The sequence below is a fragment of the Ovis canadensis genome, chromosome 23 (genome assembly GCF_042477335.2).
Source record: "Ovis canadensis isolate MfBH-ARS-UI-01 breed Bighorn chromosome 23, ARS-UI_OviCan_v2, whole genome shotgun sequence".
Taxonomy (NCBI): domain Eukaryota; kingdom Metazoa; phylum Chordata; class Mammalia; order Artiodactyla; family Bovidae; genus Ovis; species Ovis canadensis.
The window spans coordinates 67,158,496-67,179,563 of record NC_091267.1 but is presented as its reverse complement, the minus strand read 5'-3'; the positions used below and the strand labels follow the sequence as shown (position 1 = coordinate 67,179,563).

Below are 21,068 nucleotides of genomic sequence, written 5' to 3'. Positions count from 1 at the left end.
GTTGAGTCAGGACTGAAGCATTAAACTTTCACGGCAGGGTTTTCCTGTTACCCTGATCCTGCTGCTGTTTAGTCACTGAGTCATGTCCGAGTCTTTGCGACCCCATGGATGACCCCTCTGGCCATGGATTCTCCAGGCAAGAATACTGGAGTGGGTTGCCATTCCCTTCTCCAGGGGATTTTCCCGACCCAGAGATCGAACCTGCGTCTCCTGCATTGGCAGGTGGATTCTTTCCCATTGAGCCACCTGGGAATTCCATACTTAGCCATAAATTCATCCCCCCAAATTTGAGTGTCTCATATCATGCTCTTGACAGAGATGAACACTGTGTAAGTTAAAATTCATGTAATGACTAGATTCTAAAGGTAACTTTTATTTTCTCTTCTTTACGAAGTAGTAACACTTCTGTCTTCAAGTACTTTAAAAGGTATATTACATCTTACACATTTTAAATATTTTCTTTCAGTAGAAAAAAATGCTTATAGTCCTATTTCTTTGACAGTTACTATCAGGGGTATTAATTTGTTGCTTAACAGTGATAGAAAATACAGAAACATACAGAAAACCATCATAAGAGGCAAACTTCCATAGATTTTCTAACAGCAAGCGATGGCAACAGGGAAGTAAGGCAGAAGAGGGTTGAATCAGGAATTGGATTTGTTAATTAGAAGGTTACTGTGACCTTGGGCAGGTCAGTTAACATAATATTAGTAGAATGCAGGTTAGAAGGAAGGAATGGAAGATGAGGAAATAAGAAAGTTTCTCCCTTAGTGGAAGGAAGAAGACAGGTGGTTTGAAGGAGATGTAATAAAATAAGGGCTTCCGAGGTGACTCCGTGGTAAAGAATCCACCTACCAGTGTGGGAGACGTGGGCTCTATCCCTGGGTCAGGAAGATCCCCTGGAGAAGGACATGGCAACCCACTCCAGTATTCTTGCCTGGAGAATCCCATGGAGAGAGAAGCCTGGCGGGCTGCAGTCCATGGGGTCGCAAAAAGAGCTGAACATGACTTAGTGACTGAGCAATAACAATAAGGTAAATAAGGACACTTTCTCTGTTAGCCGTGTTCCAGTGTATCCGCCATGTCAGGGGAAGAAGCCCGAGGAGGGGAAGGAGTAACCTGGAACGTGTGAGAGAAGGATTTGGGCATAGCTATGGGCAGGATCAGAAAGAGGCAGGAGAGGATATGACCAGGCATCGTGTGTAGAGAAGCCCTTAGAAAGACAGCAGGGTCCAGGAGACAGAAGGGAAGTGAGGGAAGGGTGAAGTGGTCCAGGGGCGATCTCCAGGGCAGAGCGGTTTGACTCGTTAGCAATTTTAGACAAATTTAGTTTCATTATTGAAATCTCTGTGTGTTTCTATATAGTTCAGTTTAATTTTTCCTAATGGAGATTGTAATTTCAAAAGGTAACAGTTGTATTTTAAGACAAGATATGAAATGTATATGAAGATCTGAGTTTTAAGTTTTCATCTGGCTCAATTTGGCAAGATGCTGTTTCCCTGGACTTTTAATTTGGAATTGTCCGGCCCCTACGGATAGCTACATACTAAGAATTTATGGAAGTTAAAGTGGTAAAAATCAGCTCCTGGTTCTGTTCTGTTGTTGTACCTATGCTTGAGCATCTGAAGTCATTCCGAATGGAGCTGTGTTGTTCTTGGTCGTCGGTGATGTTTTTGCACACACGTGTGTTCTCTGATCCTGTGGTTATAACGAGGAACTGCCTCTAAAATCTGTACACACACATGCTTTTCACCTTACAGGTTGACATGACATAAAATGTCATGTTTTGGTCGTTTGAAATTCTGCATCTTTCAGTAGAAATGATCTCATAAATGGTTCTAGCGTCCCAGACCAGCCCACAAAAGACCATTAAGACGAAAGCGAAAGTGAAAGTGTTAGTCTCTCAGCCAGATCCGACTCTTTGCGACCCCAGGCTCCTCAGTTCAGTTCAGTTCAGTTCAGTCGCTCAGTCTTGTCCTACTCTTTGCGACCCCATGAATTGCAGCACGCCAGGCCTCCCTGTCCATCACCAACTCCCAGAGTTCACTCAGACTCACGTCCATCGAGTCCGTGATGCCATCCAGCCATCTCATCCTCTGTTGTCCCCTTCTCCTCCTGCCCCCAATCCCTCCCAGCATCAGAGTCTTTTCCAGTGAGTCAGCTCTTCGCATGAGGTGGCCAGAGTACTGGAGTTTCAGCTTTAGCATCATTCCTTCCAAAGAAATCCCAGAGTTGATCTCCTTCAGAATGGACTGGTTGGATCTCCTTGCAGTCCAAAGGACTTCCAGGAGTCTTCTCCAACACCACAGTTCAGAAGCATCAATTCTTCTGCACTCAGCCTTCTTCACAGTCCAACTCTCACATCCACACATGACTACTGGAAAAACCATAGCCTTGGCTAGATGGACCTTAGTCGGCAAAGTAATGTTTCTGCTTTTGAATAGACTATCTAGGTTGGTCCTAACTTTTCTTCCAAGGAGTAAGCGTCTTTTAATTTCATGGCTGCAGTCACCATCTGCAGTGATTTTGGAGCCCCAAGAAATAAAGTCTGACACTGTTTCTACTGTTTACCCATCTATTTGCCATGAAGTGATGGGACCAGATGCCATGATCTTTGTTTTCTGAATGTTGAGCTTTAAGCCAACTTTTTCACTCTCTTTCACTTTCATCAAGAGGATTTTTAATTCCTCTTCACTTTCTGCCATAAGGGTGGTGTCATCTGCATATCTGAGGTGATTGATATTTCTCCCGGCAATCTTGATTCCAGCTTGTGTTTCTTCCAGTCCAGCGTTTCTCATGATGTACTCTGCATAGAAGTTAAATAAGCAGGGTGACAATATACAGCCTTGACGTACTCCTTTTCCTATTTGGAACCAGTCTGTTGTTCCACGTCCAGTTCTATCTGTTGCTTCCTGACCTGCGTACAGATTTCCCAGGCTCCTCAGCCCATGAGATTTTCCATGCAAGAATAGTGGAGTGGATAGCCATTCCCCTCTCCAGAGGATCATCCCAATCCAGGGATCGAACCTGCATTTCCTAAGTGTGTCTGAATTATTAAAAATAACCACTGCTTATAGCCATCTTTTTATCAGGAAAGTGAAAGTGAAAGTGAGTCGCTCAGTCGTGTCCAACTCTTTGCGACCCCTGGACTGTAGCCCACCAAGCTCCTCCGTCCATGGGATTCTGCAGGCAAGAATACTGGAGTGGGTTGCCATTTCCTTCTCCAGGGGATCTTCCCAACCCAGCGATCGAACCCAGGTCTCCCACATTGCAGGCAGACGCTTTAAGCTCTGCACCAAAGTGTGTTCAATTTCAGCTCTTTCGGTAAGAAGTGTTTCTCCCACTTCCACTTTATCTTGCTCGCCCCCTGGCTGTCTGGCAGTGACAGAAGGTGCTCTCAGCTCCAGGCCACTTAGTGCTCTTGTGATAAGGCCCAGGAGTCAAGAGCTGGGGCAGAGAATCCGGAAGTGGAGGCAGGAGCTGGCCGAGGCGATTTGTGTGCCAAGGGCGGGGTCTCCCTTCTGTTTTAGATGCGAGATCTGGGCCCCTGCCACTGCAGACCTTATGTTCTCCCGTTCCCTTTCTCTTTCTCTGGACCCCTGGTTCTCAGCCAAGCCTGATTTTATCCTCCCTGTCCCAACCACAAATACCCCGGGGAAATTTGGCAGCATCCAGAGACATTTTTTGCTGTCACAACTTGAGCAATGCTACTGGTATCTGGTGGGCGTAGACCATGGATGTCGCTAAACATCAAGAACCCAGAATTATCCAACCCCAAATGTCAGTAACGCCAAGATTGAGAAACTCCATTCTAGGCCACTGCTGCTGGCTTGAGGTTTTGTTTTCCCGCTTTTTGCTTCACTGCAGAACAGAAATGTAGTTTGTTTCCAGGTTTTCTCTGACCTTCTGTTCTTGAAACAAGCTCAGAGCCCTTTTGAAGTTTTTCTGTTTTTCTAAGGGCTCTGTTCTCATCACAACATGGAAATAGACGGGGTAAAAATAACAAGGAAATTACAGTTTCAGGAAAAGCTTCCACGTTATCCGCTACCCTTTAAATAGAACAAACTTCCCATCCGTCTTTAGATTCCGTCCTTCCCCATTGTGGTCTCGTCATTTGCCGGGTTTCCCCTCTTCCTGCCGTACAGCTGAACTGCTGAGTCACTAGCAGGCGGCCTCTCTACTCTGTCCAGATGAGGAGCCGCAGTGGGGAGGAGGAATCCTTGGGCTGCTTTGATGAGAAGGGAGGGAAAGGTTCCTTGTTATCGCGTAGATCCGGCCAAAGCGACTTTGCGTTGTCCTGCTTCTTTTAAGGTAGTCACAGAATGAGATTACACCCCGGCATTTCCCTAAGTACCCTCCGCAGCACAGGGGTCTCAGTCTCTGCTGGTCTTGCCTCCTTCCCACCCTGCTCGGAACTCACCACCCCTTCTGGCTTCACGGGCTTGTGGCCTGAGCACTCACTTCCTAGGGCTCTGCGCCTGCTCAGGGGCTCTGCTGTCATTGTGAGACCATCATCAGGGTTTCTGAACAAGACCCCTCTGATTCCATTTTGTCTGGAGCCCTGCAACCTGTGTAGCTGCTCCTGCTTTATACTAGAGTTCTCCCAGCTAGCCTTGGGCCGAGAGGGAGGCAGACGGGCTTGCATGAGAAAAGGAAAGGGAAGGGTTTTATGATACTTAGAGTAGCAAGAAAGCTCCCCCGCTGAAACTCGGAGCCGGAAGAGCAGATCGGAACAAAGGCCATGCCTCAGTCTTCATTTGTGAGTATGTGCCTTTCAGAGCCAACTCTCTGCTCCGTTTATATGTATTAATTTTAATGCATAGTAGGTGCTATGATGTGATCAGCAGTGTACTAGATGCCATGGGCAAAAACTAAGTAGTAAACTGCTGTTTGCTGTCTAGAGGTTATCTTCAAGTGTTGATAAAACCTCCTCACTTAGTGTCCGTAACCATTTGAGATTGCTTTTATTGTCCCATTCCCTAGGGCAGGAAGCCAGAACATATTGTGATAGTTGTCTGAGTTTATAAAGCTAGTGAGTGACATAGCATGGATTTGAATCAGGGTCAGTCTGACTCTGAAGGCCAATCCCAGTTCACTCAGCTTCTCAGAAGTTCATCCTTCCTGCCCTCCAGGCTGACTCTGAACTTGAAGTCGTGAGCATACATGGCAAGTCAGTTTCTTTTCATTGGTGAATTTTTTAAAAAACACCACACAGTGCTTTTCAAATGAAATCTAATGGTGGATGAAAATGTATGTTTGATCTAGATGCTTTTCCATGTGTGTTTATGAGAAATCAATATTAGCATAAAAGTAACCGTGTACAGTATTATAGAAAAAACTCAAGCCTTCCTAGCTATATGCTCCATAAAGCGCGCCATCTCTCCTGCTTCATGAAACGTCTGCTGACACTCCATGGTTAGTGTGACTTCTCAGAAAGTGCTTTCTTGGAGTAGAAATCTCACTCTTTAATTTCTATCCATCAAATTAAAAAAAAAAGGGGGTGTTCAGATGTCATTGCTATCCGCAGTTAATTCCGAGAAGGCTAATTTGTAGAGGATATATTTTATACCGATTCTTCAGTTTTCATCATGTGAGCTGCTCCCACGTCTCTCTTGAGATTGTCATAAAAGTCTGTGCCAGCTTTAGCCTAAATACATCACACAGACGGGCTTCTTAATTCTGCGTGAAGAAGAGCGTGGCACTGGCACGGATCGCCTACAATGCACAGTTAACGCAGTATCACTTCGTAGGTAAATGGATTAAAAGCAGCCTGATAACTTTCTCAGCAGTTGCTGATTTTTGTCTGCCTTTGATTTCCTGACCAGAAGGGTCTCGGGCTTGTTAAACACAGAGGCATGCGTGTAAATACTCTCCTAGAGCTTTCACTTGTTGAGCGGAGGACTGTCTAATCACTGACCTGGCTTTTAATTCCGGCTGCACCCCTGACTAGTCATGCCCCTTTGATGAGTTACTGCCAGGGGGTACTGATAATGTCTTCTTTGAAACAGTGTAGGAAAGACTAACCGAATTCTGTATGTGGAGCCCTGAGCACAGTGCCAGGCTGAAGGGAAGGGCTCGATGGGTAAGCGGGAGTCGTCCTCCTCCTCTTATTCCGCCAGGAGAATGTGCCTGGGCACAAACAGATCTTTGGGCGAGCCCTTTCTCTGCTTACCCCTGAACAGTTTGGAATACTCTTAAATATGCTTTGACACATCCTTCTGCAATGAAAAACAGAAAAGCGAGTGTCTGCCTCCAGTCCTCTGCGAGAAGGGGACAGCGTGATACGTCGTTTAATCATCTAGCATGTTGCATGCTGAGTTGCGCCTGTCGTGTCCGACTCTGTGCAACCCCATGGACAGCAGCCCACCAGGCTCCTCTGTCCAAGGGATTCTCTAGGCAAGAGTACTGGAGTGGGTTGCCATTGCCTCCTCTGTCTAGCAGAATCAGGAATAACTCGGAGATCTCGGTGATTGGGGTACACAGCCTCGTGTGTGCACTGCTGTGCTCTCAGCGCAGACCAGACCAGCCTTTCTCAGATCGAGATCCCCCGCGTCCCTCAGAGGTACCTAAGACGCTTGTAGAATAACATAAAACCAGCTCTCCAACCCCAGACCTACTGAATGGAATCTTTAGGGCTGAGGTCTCAGAACATGCCTGTACAGTAAGCCACCCTGGTTATTCTTACGTGTAAAAATCATCTAGAAATACTGACCCACACTCTCTGTCTAACCTTGCCTTTGCTTAAGCTATTTCCTTGGCTTGGAGAAGTCTTTCCTCTTCTACAGAATTCTTAACACATTTTTTCAGAGCTGCCTCGTCCTAAAAGCCTTCCCAGATTCTCCCAAATTCAAGTTAATATTGTATCTTCATTATTGCGGTTAACACAGTCTCCCTTCTAGAGTTTTACTAGAAAACAGTTTCACCAAACAGTAAGCAGCTAGTGGGCAGTGATTGCCGGCTATCCTAATAACCATCCCCAGCAAAATGCTTTGTATCTAATGGGCACTAAAAGAACATCTGCTGAATTTGGATCGATTCTCTACTTACTTTTTCCTGGTAAACCATTCTGTTCTGACATCCTCCCAAGAGCACAGATTCCTTCAGAGTATGTATTATTAAGCTCAGGGTGGTGGAGGATGGTCTGAATAAACACGATCAGCCTTAGTTCCCAGCCCATCAGAACAGGGGTGGGTGGGTGTGTGTGGGGGGTATGTGTATGTGTGTGTAGTGATGAGTTGTTTGAGATCCCTGTGTCCTCCTCATTTTCATCTTGGATATCACTTGTAAGGGATTTGTCCAACATGCAGCCATTAAGAAAAGAAAATGGTGTAGTTGTATTCTGGGTTGATTGTCCTTTCAGGAAACAGATTTGATCATTTACCAAAGCAGCAGCTTTCACCATCCGCCATCACGCTTGTCCTCTGGGGCCCTTAGATAAAGTAGAGCAGTTGTTTCCAGCGATGTCATAGAGGTACTTCCTACAGTCATGTGGGACTTCCCCTGGTGGCTCAGATGGTAAAGCGTCTGTCTACAATGTGGGAGACCTGGGTTTGATCCCTGGGTCGGGAAGATTCCCTGGAGAAGGAAATGGCAACCCACTCCACTACTCTCGTCTAGAAAATCCCATGGATGGAGGAGCCTGGTACAGGCTACTGTCCATGGGGTCGCAAAGAGTCGGACACGACTGAGCGACTTCACTTACTTACAGTCATATGAGGAGCAAAGGTGTGGAGATGAACTCCACTTTCTAGTAAGATGGTTTCTTCAAAGCTGGACTGTCCCTGTCAGTGACATTTTAGATACTTTTTTGGTTTTGTGTGACTGTTAATCCTGTCCTATGCTTCTCCATCAACTGGTTGGCTGGATTGGGCGTTGACCAGACCATTGGCCCTAGAAAGTACATGTGGGAGCTCTCCAGTTCTCTTTTCTACTGCAGGGTGATATCAGAGAAGGGCCTGATCAGCGGGGAGTAGGGAGGGATGTACTAACTTAGAGTGAGAGCACATTAAAGAGTTTCTCCAAGTATTAGATCACTGATCCCTAAGTTACGTTGATTATTTGACCTCATACCAGGCAGCAAAGTGAAGCTGAGAAAATCATGGGATATGGCTGGTGAAATCAGATTTTCGTCGGCTCGGTTAGGATTTATGAAAGTAACAGCATTCATGAAAGTATGGTGCACAAGACAACTGTCCTGGACGGAGGACTCCTTTCAAATGTAGGGAGCCTCATCTTTTCCATATTTCTGTCTCAATTTCTAATGTTAATGCAATAGGAAGAACTCCAGATGCCCACAGTTAGTCGCCTAGTAATCCCACGGAATACAGAAACAAGGAGGTCTGAGAGCCTAATGTCAGGCAGAGGAAGACCCCCCCTTTCCCTGAACCCCTCCAGTACATTCACGGCTCCAAAGTGACCAGTCAGGAAAGGTCACTGCATTTGGTGAGAGGAGCTGACTAACCTTTAGAGTAAATGTGATGGAAATCCATGGAATAGGGGGTAGGATAATAAAGTTGAAATGGGCCTGGGAGAACGGAGATAGTACAAACTGATCGTCTTTGACCAGTTTGCTTGGAAAAACAAAGAAAATGCTAATTATATCAGCTGGATAAAGTTTGTATTTATGGGAAAAAAAGATAAAGTACAGTTCCAGCACCCCCAAGGAATCCCCTTGTGCTGACCCCTTGCAGTGGTATCTTCCCTCCACCCCTGACTTCTGGCAACCACCCTTATAGTTTTCTTCTTTTTCATACAAATTCATTCCTACAGTATGTAAAAGACTGGCTTCCTTCACTTGGCATAATGCCCGCTTGATATAAGTTCTATACATATTTTAAAGTGCGAAGAACCCCTTCTTTCCAGAACAGAGCAAATAGGGACCTGAGAAGATGGGTGTGGAGAAGGTGGGTTACATGAACAGACGCGCAGCTCCCCTGGCTGGGCACGTTAGCGCTGAATGCCAGGCGGGGAGGATGGGGAGGAGGGCAGTGGCGACCTCGGCCGTTAAATGTTTTCTTGTCTCAAACTAACCTCGTTTCCTGCTCTGACCTTTCCCACTTCCCAGAGAGTAGGGGATGGAAGAAAGACACACACATATACACACTTACACATTCAGAAATACATGTGCCTCCATTTTCATTTACAGAGAGGTCATCAACCTGTCAGGTTCAACTTCAGATTTTGTTGAGGGCTGTCTGATGGTACCAGAACTTGTAATCTAGAGCTGTATACTTGTTTCTCAAGCCAATATTTATTTTGCAAAGTATTTCATTCTAAATTTGTGTTTTCCATTATAGAAGGTAAAAAATTTAACTTTTGATATCTAGAATTGGGATTTTTTAGATATAATTTATTAGTAATCATCTCTGTATGTAGTTTTCATAATGTTTTTGGTAGTGTTGATTTATTTTACAAACTAAGTTATATATATAATTTTTAAATTATAATTTATATAATTATAAAATTATATAATCTAAAACACTAATCTCATATTCACTGACTCCTCTCTTCACTTTTTCATTAGGAATTAACTGCATTTTAATTTTTGTTGGCTTTTTTTCCCCTATAGTTGTGATATTCAAAGCATAGGTGACTGTGATTTCCCCAGAAAAGCAGGCAGACTTTCCTAGGACATTCATCATGTTCCTTGGCTATTACTTAGAAGAACTAACTACTTCTTCCTCATGATGGTTCATGGTTAATGTATTCATGTCCTCATACGTGTTGACTACATATTCTGCTGCTGATACAGTTTATATGGAGGTATATGGAGATGTTAGCATATACTAAAGGTCTTAAAAGGACAGTAAAGAAGTTACTCTTGGTGCTAGCCCTGTGGTTATTATATAATCTAAGCTATTACTGTTCTGCCATAAATAGAATTATTTTACTGTATCTTCTCATTTGTCCAGAAAGATGTTATTTGACGCTTGTCATGTATTCAGAAGTTAGAACATAAGCTTGGAAGCCCTCAGAGTGCTCAAAAATCTGTTAAAAGTAAACAGTAAACCTTATGCCTACTGTGTGATAGGTGTTTGTATATATTGCTTTATTTAATCTCCACAGTCATGTTCACAGAGGACATTGAACATCTGAGGTTATAGAACTTGTCCAAGGTCATGTCTGTAGCTGGGGTTTCAACTTGGGTGCATGTGTCCCTCAGGATCCTGATTCTGAGTCCGTTTATTCCTACAGCAGTCATTCACACAAATATTTTTTCAATATTTACTATATGACAGGCCCCTGGGTATCCAGGATTAAAGACAGATTTATCAAATTTCTAAGGAATTCTTTTATCTGCTTTTTGGACTGCAGTAAATATGAAACAGAGTAGAAAAGAGATGAGGCTTGAGGACAAAGACACTCTCTATCTTATCTACTGTTGCGTTCACGGGCCAAGCACAGCACATCGTAGGAGTTCAGTAAATACATTCATGTGGATGAATGACATTAATGACAAGTAATACCCAGCTGGGCTTTCCCAGTAAAGAGTTCGTCTGCCAGTTCAGGAGACATAAGAGACATAAGTTCTATCCCTGGGTTGGGAAGATTCCCTGGAGAAGGGCATGGCAACCCTCTCCAGTATTCTTGCCTAGAGAGACCCATGGACAGAGGAGCCTGGCAAGCTACAGTCCATAGGGTTGCAAAGTGAAGGACACAGCTGAAGCAATTTAGCAAGCACGCACACAGTAGCCGACTAGGAGAGAGAATTAAGTGTAGAAAGGATTTAAAATCAGGCAGCAGAACTGTCCTGGACTGTTCAGTGTATGAATAAGCAGTTGCATATCTCGCTAGACCCATGGGGTAGGGAAGAGTCTTCAGCGTGCTCACTGATACTGGAATGATGCCCTGGGGCCACCTAGTGACTGAGGAGACCCAGGCTCTGTACCACGGAAGGAGAGGCACTCAGGAATGTGGCATCCTGTTTAAAAAGCAGGGAAGTATGCAAAACATTTTAGAAAAGTTTCCTTAAAAAATGGCATTTGTTCCCCTTAAAGTAGGCCAAAGGGCTAAACTTCTGTGTCTTAGAAAAATCACATAGGTGGAGAAATTCTTTCCCTAATGCTCTTGGATAAGGAGGTATTACATAATACAGTTTTTCCTTTTCCTGATAAATTGTAACATTAAATTTTCATGCCAGATGAAACTTTGAAGAACTCAAGTTAATACTCTTTGGAAGATACCTTATATCTTCCAAAGGACTGTTATCTACTTAGGACTGTATCTCGTGCATAGCACATAACAATCTACCAGGTGTAACGAGTGAATAGTCTGCCTAGAATGACAAAGCAAAGGTTTTTGAGTCATATAACTTGAAAGAATTATGATGCGTTGAAGTCATGTTTGAAGTATCATTTAGCTTTTTGTAAGGGGAAAAAAAAAATGGGGACGTTAGGGAACTACTGATACAATTTCAATTTCATTATTCAGCAGCATCGATGCGCTACTTTCTTGCCCCGAGAATGTATCTATTAACAGTGATGTTTTGCCTTACAGCTTTTCTGGGAGAAGAGGCTACAAGGACTTAGTGCATCAGATGTAACAGAACAAATTATAAAAACCATGGAACTCCCTAAAGGTCTTCAAGGTATTCTCCGAGTTCAGTTGAGCAGTCCCTGCTGTGTGCCAGGCTCTGTGTCGGAGGCAGTGGAGGCAGATGTGATGAGGGTCGCAGGTCTTTGCTGTGGGGACCGTTTGCCTCACTGGGTGATGCTCCCCTTGGGTTTTAGTAAACCCAGAGGCAGTGTGCCTGAAACGCTTTGTAGGTTGCAGAACGCTTCTGGGCGGTGTCTTACCTAAGTATTTTTTTCTGCGTGTACCTTTTGGCTTGAGGTTAATTAGGCTCGTCATGTAAATTAATCCATGTTACGTGTTTAGACCCAAATGCAGCCTAAGTGGCAGACCGTCCCCAGCTTCCTGCTCGAAGCCGCACCGGGCCCCAGCACTTGCTTTTTTCTCCCTTCCTTGTATCAAAAGTACAGCCAGCATCTCTAATCCTGTCTCTCCCTCTGCGACCTGCTGCTGCAAGCCTCAGATGCCCATGGGTCCAGTAACAGGAGCGAGCGGGGTCCGGGGTGGAGAGCTCAGCTGCTGGCCTGCCTCGTGGTGTCACACGCTCACTCCAAGTTTTAGAGAAGCATTAGTTTTCGAGTGTTACAACTTTGGCTTCCGAATCTTGATACATTGCGGGTTGCTCAAAAATCCTCATAATTCATGGTTAGAGTAGTGTCTCATCCCTCTGTGCTCTTGGAAATTATTGCTTTAACTGGTCTAACACGTTTAGGATTATAAGCAGTGCACTTAAATGTAGCCGTGGTTCCAGTCTCCTAATGTGCAGTCAGGATGTACAGTGATTAATCCTATTCATGTGGATATTTTGTTAGTTGAAAAGCTGTTAAAGGTGTAGGTACAGCCTACTTGCATTGGCTTTTCCTTTGAAATCCCTGCACAAGAAAGAAGTGTTGAGACATGGCAAGCTACAGGGGAAACGATTCCAGGACCCTAGGGACACATTAATAGGGATATTTGAATGTAAGATGACTTTAGAAGGGACTTAGATCATTAAAAATAATTGACCTTGCATGAGGAAATGTAGCCAACTTTTTAAGAAGTTTAATACCTTGGAAATGTATTTTTAAATTCTGATAAAGTTTTATTAAAATACTCAAGTATTGGGTTACTGTTTCCTTAATGGTAATTCTTTATTGTTGATAACTGAGTAAATGTGCTGTTACCTTTTGCTGCTTTGGTTTGTGTCAGTTTTAAATAGCTGATCTCAGATGAATATAAAGATAATCAGTTGTTTTAGGCTCCACAAGGTTTGCTCAGCACAGCTAGAAACATCCTGGAACTGATGCGTGTTTCTAATTGCAGGAGTTGGTCCGGGTAGTAACGATGAGACCCTTTTATCTGCTGTCGCCAGTGCTTTGCACACAAGCTCTGCACCCATCACAGGGCAAGTCTCTGCTGCTGTGGAAAAGAACCCCGCTGTGTGGCTGAACACATCTCAACCCCTCTGCAAGGCTTTCATTGTCACAGATGAAGACATTAGGTGAGAGCAGAGCATGCCTTCAAAAAACTTGTCTTTTACACTTGATGCTTTGTTTATTGCTTGTTAGGTTCAGTGACACGTCCTAGTGAGTGATGAACCTTCTTTACAAAGCTGGTGTAAAACAGATGCTATAGGATGTTTAAAACAAATGCATGCTTGAAAAAAGTAGCATTGTATAAGGTGTATCATCCTGATCATCCCCGAAGGACGGAGCAGTCATACTCTCTCCACATGGTTTTTGCGGTCTCTCATGCAATCAGGGGTTCTGCCTTTCTGCTCTGAAGAGTCCGTGCATTCAGTTACGCCTGTTCTGATTGCTGTCTGCAGTAGCAGATCATTGCTGTGCTGCTTTGAGTTCAGTTGTGTTTTCAGAATTCAATTTACTTACCTTGATTTTATTGATCTCACATAAACTCAATTTAGAGATTTGTTTATCTCTACTTAACTTTGTTTCAAGTAAAGGTTTACGGTGGCTCTGAAGAGACACGCACACACATGCATAGTGAGGCACACATTATATACATTGAGTGAAGCCAGATGAGAAGCAAATGAGAGGAAAGACAAAGAAAAAGGTAAAGCTATTATGTAGAACAGAGCCGAGAATGAGAAGCAGACGCAAGCTTCATCCATTAACATCTTTTACTCTTTCTGCTGCTGGGCCACAAATTAGGTTTATAGCAGCAGATTATGAAGGGAAACCGTATCTCTCAGATAATGCCCAAGGAGTATAAGCAAGCCATTGCTCAGGAGAAACAAAACTATTCCAGATACTAAAACCACAAAGAAATTCTTACATGGGATTTATGGATTTCAGTATTATTCTTTAGAATGATTGTATTGTGGTGGTGGTTTAGTCGCTAAGTTGTGTCCAGCTCTTGTGACCCCATGGACTGTAGCTGGCCAGGCTCCTCTGTCCATGGGATTCTCCAGGCAAGAATACTGGAGTGGGTTACCACGTCCTTCTCCAGGGGATCATTCCAACCCCGGGATCAAACCCATGTCCCCTGCATTGCAGGCTGTCTCCTGCACTGCAAGTGGGTCTCTACCACGGTGCCAGAATGACTGTGTACTATACTGTATTTCCTTTAAGAATAGGAGAGGATGTATACTTCATTATTTCTGTCCTCTGAATGTAAACCCAAAAGCTTTACTATTCTTAGACCAAGCCAGCAGATGACACTTTTGAATTAAAAAAGATATGTATTACATTTCTTTTTTTGTTTTTTGTTTTTTTTTCTAATTCCATGAAAGTTGGTATGAGACTGTTTGTTAAATGCCTGCGTCTAGCCAGGTTTATAATTGGAAAGCCTTTCCTGGATTTTAAAGTAGTTCCTTTTGCAAAGATGTAGAGCGGTTCACAGTTGCATTCGGATGCCTTGATGATGTAGAATTTATGATCAGTGTTATTATTATTTTTAAGTGTGAAATCAAGGAAAGGATTCAGCTTGCTCTTTGGACTGTTCCTACCCTTGAGGAAGGAAATTACTCAGAAGGCTAGCTCCCCTCTTCCTGGAATGAGTACTCAGTTCATCAGCCCGGGTCCTGCTAGGTCCCTGTGGGTGTTGACTGAGGTCCTCTGATGACAGGGGCCCATGGGGACATATTGGGGCTGTGTTAGAATCCTGCTTACCACATCCGGCAGAGGCTTTTCCCTGTTTTCATAAATTTGGGAAGCCTCTCTCAAGACAAGAGATGCGGTGGCCCGTGTCAGATTTTCGGGTATACTTCTCCAGCCAAGCCAGATCTGGATGCTTTTCTTTTAGGGTAAACTCATCTGACGGATTGTCCATTTGATCGCATTGTCATAACAGAAATCATCAAGCCAAACATTTCTTCTCCAGTTAGTACATATTCAAAATAAACGGCCGCAGATGGAATCATCACCTTTTCTCCAGTTGTGTCTCCAGTAATGTGTTTGTGTTAAACCTTCAACTAAGGATCTCAACATTGAGCACATGTTTTTTTTTTTCAGCCACCGTGATAACTATTTTCCTTCACGGGCGTATTTGTTTTCTGATACCCAGTGATAAGTTCTCACAAACCTCGCCGTTTAAAGCAATAGCTGTTTGTAGCTCTCAGTTCTGTAGGTCGGAAGTCCGGGCGGCCATGACTGGACTCCCTGCCCCGGGTCTTACACAGCTGAAATCTGAGTGTCTGTAGAACTGTGTGGCCTTCTGGAGCCTGGGCTCCTCCTAAGCTTGTTGCAGAGTTCGTGTCTTTCTAGTGGGGATGAAGCCCCTCTTCCCTTGTTGGCTGTGGGATCGGGCTGTTCTCAGTCGCAGTTTGAACCTGCCAGCAGCTCCTTGCCCCGTGGCTCCCTTCACATTCCCTCTCCTGCTGCTTTCTAGAAGGGCCCAGCCCCTTTTAAAGCCTCTTCTTTCTTATTAGGTCAGGCCCTCTATGATAATCTCTTTCAGTTAACTCAGGGTCAGCTATTAGTAACCTGATCATAGAATGACATCCCATCACGTGTTCCTGAGTCCTTCCTGCCATTAAGGGGAGAGAATTCTGCCTGGGATGTGACCAAGGGCCCATGGGGACATCCTGGGGCTGTGTTAGAATGCTGCTTGCCACATCCGGCAGAGGCTTTACTTTCGGTTTTCATAAATGTGGGAAGCAGCGCTCAAGACAGCAGAGGAGCGGTGGCCAGTGTCAGAGTTTCAGATACGCTTCTCCAACCAAAAGCGCTGTTCCTCCCATTTCCTTCGTCTTCCTGATGGGGCGACGCTAGGGGAACTGTGCAGACACTCTGTTATGAGGCATGAGAGACTGCCCATGACCATTTAGCATAAGCCTGGAGTTACTGAGCCAGACGTAAGACTAACTGTAAGAAATAAACATCCTGTTTTTCATGACTCTGCTCCACTGTGTGAAAATCTGTTCAACTCCAGGGACTTCCCTGGCAATGCAGTGGTTATGTCTTCACCTTCCAACGCAAGGAGTGCGGGTTTGATCCCTAGTCCAAGAGCTGAGATCCCACATGCCTCAGGGCCAAAACATAGGACAGAAACAGTATTGTAATACTTGCAATAAAGACTTTAAAAACGAAAGTGGTAGATGCTCAATTGTGTCCAACTCTTCGCGACCCCATGGACTATAACTGGTCAGGCTCCTCTGTCCATGTAATTTTCCAGGTAAGAATCCTGGAGTGGGTACCTGTTCCCTTCTCCAGGGCATCTTCCCAACCCAGGGATCGAATATGAGTCTCTTGCATTGTAGGCAGATTCTTTACCATCTGAACCACCAGGGATCAAAACATCTCTAAAAAAGAAAAAAAAAATCTGTTCAGCTCTAATTTCTGTGAATATGATCGAGGCTACAGAGCCTGACTCAGTGGCTGCTCCCCTCTTTTCAAAAATTCATTAAAAAGGTGGAAGTCTAAACCTTTATCTCTTTGTGATGTTTTTATGGTTTGGTAAAAATGACATCTAAAGTTTTTGTGGTTACACAACATATGTTAATTTCGCTTACCTTGGACATAGACTAATGAGATAAAGAGAAGTGGGGACTAGACTGTAGCAAACGTGACTTCACAGCTGGTTGAGGACCCAAGGGGCGAATGCCCAGGGCATCTTAGTGGAGTCTTCTGGAACATCGCCCCTCTGGCCTTCTGCTTGCCCCGGTTTGGGGCAGTGCCGTGGTTTGTCTTCTTCAACGATGGATGGAGAAACTGGTGCTTCTTCCTTCAGCAGAGCCCTCAGGATCCCTCGCTGCATTTCTTCCTCGTCCCGGGGCTGCTCCCCCTCCAGTCTGTATCCATCCCAGCACCTTTCCTGCGGCCTCTGGAGGCGGCTCGTCCTGTTTGTAGTCAAGGCTCGCCCTCCCACCTGGGCCTTCGCCTCTGTTCCTTTCTTGCTTCTTTTCTAAGCCTTTTACTTCCACGCTTGTCCCTTCTCTCCTGTTTCTTCAACCATTGCCTCCCCACTGGGTCTGGAGGCGAATTTCTATTTGCCGTCTTGGTTTGCTGGAACTGTTTTAGGAATCTCTCTCTCGCCCTGTCAGGGAGCTGTTCTCCATTTTTTTTCCTGCTTTTTAAGGATGACATGTGGTACCAGTGGTGCGCTCCATTTTTCATGTCACGGTTCTGCCTCTTTTGTGTGACTTGGTGTTTTTGACTCACTTTGGAGGTTCCTTGAGAGTCCCCAGGACCCAGAGAACCTTGCATGTTCTTCACTTACTCGGCTCAGCTCAGCTCAAGGGTCCGCTCCTCCTCTGCCCTCCGTGTGCAGGGTCGTGTGCTCTTGGCTCCGTCGTGACGGCCCGCGGTCAGCAGGCTGCGGACCCTGGGGAGAGCTCCGACTCCCCTCCCTGATGCTGTCAGAGGCGGCGGCTGAACCGGCCCATCTCACCTCCACCTCCTCCGTCTTTCTCGGTGCTTCACCCAGCACATCGCTTTTCTTTCCTATTTTCCGATATCACTTCCCACTTTTATTTCACATTATCCCTTATAGGAATAACCCTGAACCTTCATGTACTTGAAGTTTTTGAAGTTGAAGAAAAGGTCCCTGAAATAAACCTCCTCCTGCCGGAATTCTCTATGAGATGAGGGTTTCCCTGCCTGTCCGAATGTCCCCCTTTTGGGGCAAAGCTCATCTTCCATGAGACCGGGTTTTTGTGAGGGTTAGAGGTCGCTTTTGCACAGTCTAAGGAGAAGGAAGTGTGTGTTCCTGAGGAATTTTCCTGACTTTGGAGTAAAGATAAACCACGTCGTTGGCAGCATCGTTGTTCCAACACCGGCCAAATTGTTGGTGTCTTTTTACTCTGTTTTTACAAAGGAAACAGGAAGAGCGAGTTCAGCAAGTACGTAAGAAATTGGAGGAGGCACTGATGGCAGACATCTTGTCGCGAGCTGCTGACGCGGAGGCCATGGACCTCGAAATGGACAGTGGAGATGACGCCTAAGATTGGCATCAGGTAAAGCAGCGCCGGGACGCCTGGAAACTCGGGGCTTTTATTCCCTTGCTCATGCCCTGCAGCCAGCTTCAGCGGCGCCTGCGAAGCCTTCTGCACTGCGCACCCTATGTGCATGCCGTTGTTGGGCCCCCTTTGTGTTTAAGGACCATAGCAGAGTGCATCCTTTTCTTCTCATGATGTGAAAATGTTCACACCCCTGTGGCTGCTGGCGAGGGATCTGGGCTCCAAGGTGTCACTGGAGCAAAGCGGAGGAGGGAGGAAAGGACTCTGCCAGGGAGAGAGGCGTGGCAGGAGGCAAGGCAGCCGTCGCCTCCGCCACGGTCTCTTTCTGGGGTAAAGGGGTCTGTTGTCACCTACATAAAAGTATGGTCACAGAGTAGGCAAAAACCCCTCCCTTTCCCCTCCTTTTCTGCTCTCTCTAGCACAGACTTGATGCAGGGAGACCAAGGTAGGAGTCTGCTGCAGCTTAGCAAGAGGTGACAGTGGCTTCATGAGGGTCTTGGTGTCGTGGATGCAGAGAGAAATGGAAAACCCAGCCTGAGATTTATTTTGCGGTAGAATCGATTTGACCGGGTGGCTGACTGATAGGAGGGTGGGAGAGTGGGACAGATGACTGAGCCCAGGTCTTATACGGGAGCCCGCTGGGTGGGTGGGAAGGGGTCCTGTCTGGTACAGGGGCAGACAGGAGGTGTCACATGCTGGGAGGAGGAGTTCCTGCTTCACTCAGTTTTGCCTTCCCATCAGTGCTTTTGTCTTAATTCAGAGTGGCTTATGCCACAGTGGCACAGAAATCAGGTAATATTTACAGCTTTTTACATTAACATGGTCAGCGGCAGCAGCGACCTCTGGCCGCACAGTCTCCTGACTGTGCAGAACCATTTAAATCCAGTTTGGTGCTATTTTAAGTAGCTTTCTTTTGGTTTCCATATCGAGGACAGGAAGATGCTGTGTTGACGCTGAATCTTGTCTGCCGTTCCAACACGGGTGTGTTTTCTGGACTGTGATGAGCACACTTCATATGTGTAAAGTCTCTCAGGGGGTCTGAAAGTGTATTTTTTTGGTCCAAAGACTTCAGCGCAGTGCGGAAATCTGAGAACCGATTCTAAGAAAGCCCTCTTCTTCAGAGCTTTTAATTGTTTTCCAGACTTTTCCCCTAAAACAATGTAGGAAAAATCAAGGGTCCTGTCGTTGAGGTTTTACTAGACCTTTGCCTGCTTTGCAGATTACTTTGCAGGTTGACGTCAAGGCAGCCCCCTGGTTCATGTAAGCAACCTTGTGTTATAGGGACTAGGTACTTGGCTCACATAAAGGCCAGCATCGCTCATTGCTTGGCACAAAGGTGGTTAACGTGGAAAACAAACTAATTAACGAGTGATTAAAGTGTTAATATATATCTAAAAAGTAGCCAACACTTCGGCATGTTGGGTAGGGAGAAATTGGTATTATATATATCGTATATTAAACTTGAGAATGGCATTATTAGACCAGGCCATTAGACTTTTGGGTTATAGAACATTTAGAAGAACATCTTAATTATGAAAACTAAATTTACCTAAATCACTAATTTAGCCCCACATATACCTACAGTGTTCAATAAACCAGAGCATGGCCACATGACTTAATTAGGGGTTCATAATTAACTGTGGAATAGGTAGGACTTAGCTTGACTAAAGGTAGGGCATGGCCAAGTTCGCAGTTCTGTTTAGGTATGTTCATTGGATTATGACAGGGCTGGTCTTTCTAATGGTCCTTCTTAGCAGGATGAACCTTTATTTGTTTTACACCCACATACAAAGTCCATGGGTCACAAGAGTTGGACACAGCTTGTGACTACACCACCACTACCACACACGTGCACACGCATGCACACACACACATACGCACACACGCGCACACACTGGCACACACAGCATGCATACGCACACATGCACACATATGCACACACTCATGCACGCATGCACACACTCATGCACGCATGCACACGCAACCCCCCTCAATAACAGGTTGAGGTTTGGTGTGTTACTTAAGATTTTACACTCAAGAAGAGGGCCCAGGTTGCTGAACATTTTAGGAGTGATTGCAAGAAGATAACTATAAAAACAAAAAGTGTTAAGATTTAAAGCTACAATTGAGTATCAAAGACATAAATAATTGAATTGACAATTGTACAATATAATTCATCCAAGTTAAGCAGTAATAAGACTTCACTGTGTTTCTACCTATAAATTCTCTGAAGTAAAATAAATTATGGTGAAATAAATCATTGTAAGTAGAAATCTTCCTAAATTTTCTCAATATGTTTGGATTTGGCTATATCTATGATTTTTTTTTTCATTTGTTTGCCCTGTGATTTCCCATTTTATGCTGATTTACTTAATGATAGAAAACGTTTTCATAAGCAAAGGGGTCCATATGATTTCTTTGAAAATGAAGATTCTTTCAGAATTAAAAAAATTGAAACAATTAAAAAAGCTGTTGAGTCCTTTTTATGTACAAAGTGCTGTAACTAAGTGCTATCAAGGCTTTAAAAATCCTTTTCTACATGAAATCTGGTCTCTCACTGCTTTCCAAGTTTTGCTGACCTCACCTGTGAAATCATTGAATTACTTAAGTCTGTTTGTTTTCTTGCAGGTAACTTTCGACCGACTTTCCCCGAAGAGCAAACTCCTAGAATTGACCAAAAACGTTTCCACTGGGTTTTGCCTGTAAGAAAAAAATGTACCTGAGCACATAGAGCTTTTTAATAGCACTAACCAATGCCTTTTTAGATGTATTTTTGATGTATATATCTATTATTCAAAAATGATGTTTATTTTGAGTCCCAGGACTTAAAATTAGTTTTTTTGTAATATCAAGCAGGACCCTTAAAATGAAGCTGAGCTTTTGATGCCAGGTGCAAGCTGCTGGAAATGTAGCACTTCCATGAAATACTTGTTCCCCCCCCAATTTTCATATGAACAGATCAGGAGTACCAAATAAATTTCACAACGAGCGCTTATGGTGACTTCACTGTATATAAACAGATTTTTATACTTTATTGAAAGAGGACACCTGTACATTCTTCCGTCATCACTGTAAAGACAAATAAATGATTATATTCACA

General features: G+C 44.5%; 1 protein-coding gene across 1 annotated transcript in view; it reads left to right on the top strand.

Annotated features, from left to right (window-relative positions):
* MBD2 (methyl-CpG binding domain protein 2) overlaps window positions 1-21,068 on the top strand; it is a 67,596-nt gene extending 46,528 nt beyond the window's left edge. The window contains exons 4-7 of the mRNA XM_069569224.1: window positions 11,497-11,587; window positions 12,874-13,051; window positions 17,827-17,965; window positions 20,597-21,068. Coding sequence (XP_069425325.1) covers window positions 11,497-11,587; window positions 12,874-13,051; window positions 17,827-17,953 — 396 coding nt within the window. The 3' untranslated portion in view covers window positions 17,954-17,965; window positions 20,597-21,068. The remainder of the gene's footprint in view (window positions 1-11,496; window positions 11,588-12,873; window positions 13,052-17,826; window positions 17,966-20,596) is intronic.